Genomic DNA, 927 nt, shown 5'->3' with positions numbered 1-927 from the left:
ATGGAGGAGGACTTAAATGTAACATATATAACATTTGGTGGGCATGTGGAGGTTCACAAATACAGATACCTTTATTTTATGGTTGTTTTAATAGTTTATATTCTAATAATCTGCAGTAATGGTACTATTGTGTACCTGATCTGGAAACACAGAGACCTCCATGAGCCTATGTACATTTTCATTGCAGCTTTGTTATTGAACTCTGTTCTTTACAGCACTAATATCTACCCAAAGCTACTGATTGACTTTTTGTCTGAACAACAGATCATATCTTATCAGGCCTGTATTGTTCAGTTTTATATGTTTTATACTTTAACTGATTCAGAGTTTGTCCTGTTGGCAGCCATGTCCTATGACAGGTATGTGTCTATATGTAAACCTCTGCAGTATCCAACTATCATGAGGAAAAGAACAGTCAGTGTCATTCTGGCTTTATCTTGGCTTGTGCCTGCATGTGAGGTGGTGGGATTAGCAACAGTGAGCGCTAATCAAAAACTCTGTAGTTTTACTCTCAAAGTAATATTTTGCAACAACCAAATTTACAAACTTTTTTGTGTGAGTTCAAGAGCTACAACTATGTATGGTGTATTTGTTGTCCTAAATGTTATTGTTCTTCCTGTGTTATTCATAATTTTTTCATACATCAAGATACTTATAATATGTTATCACAGCTGTGGAGAAGTCAGGAGAAAAGCTGCACAGACCTGTTTACCTCACCTGATGGTTTTATTCAACTATTTTTATTTAATATCATTTGATTTTATGACAGCTCGTCTTGAAACTGATATTCCAAAAACTGCACGTTTAGTAATGATTTTACAGTTAGTTTTGTATAATCCTCTATTTAATCCAATTGTATATGGACTAAAAATGAAAGAAATTTATAAACACCTCAAGAAGTTGTTCTGTCAGGGTAAAACAAACTAA

At 33.9% G+C, this 927-nt stretch overlaps 1 protein-coding gene across 1 annotated transcript; it reads left to right on the top strand.

The window, feature by feature from the left end:
• LOC113123194 (olfactory receptor 10J4-like) lies at positions 1-927 on the top strand. The gene has a single exon (XM_026295014.1). The coding sequence runs from the start codon at positions 1-3 to the stop codon at positions 925-927; it is 927 nt and encodes a 308-aa protein (XP_026150799.1).

Source organism: Mastacembelus armatus, chromosome 21, assembly GCF_900324485.2.
Source record: "Mastacembelus armatus chromosome 21, fMasArm1.2, whole genome shotgun sequence".
Classification (NCBI taxonomy): Eukaryota; Metazoa; Chordata; class Actinopteri; order Synbranchiformes; family Mastacembelidae; genus Mastacembelus; species Mastacembelus armatus.
Note: the sequence above shows the minus strand (reverse complement) of the source record. Positions and strands in the feature narration are given on the sequence as shown.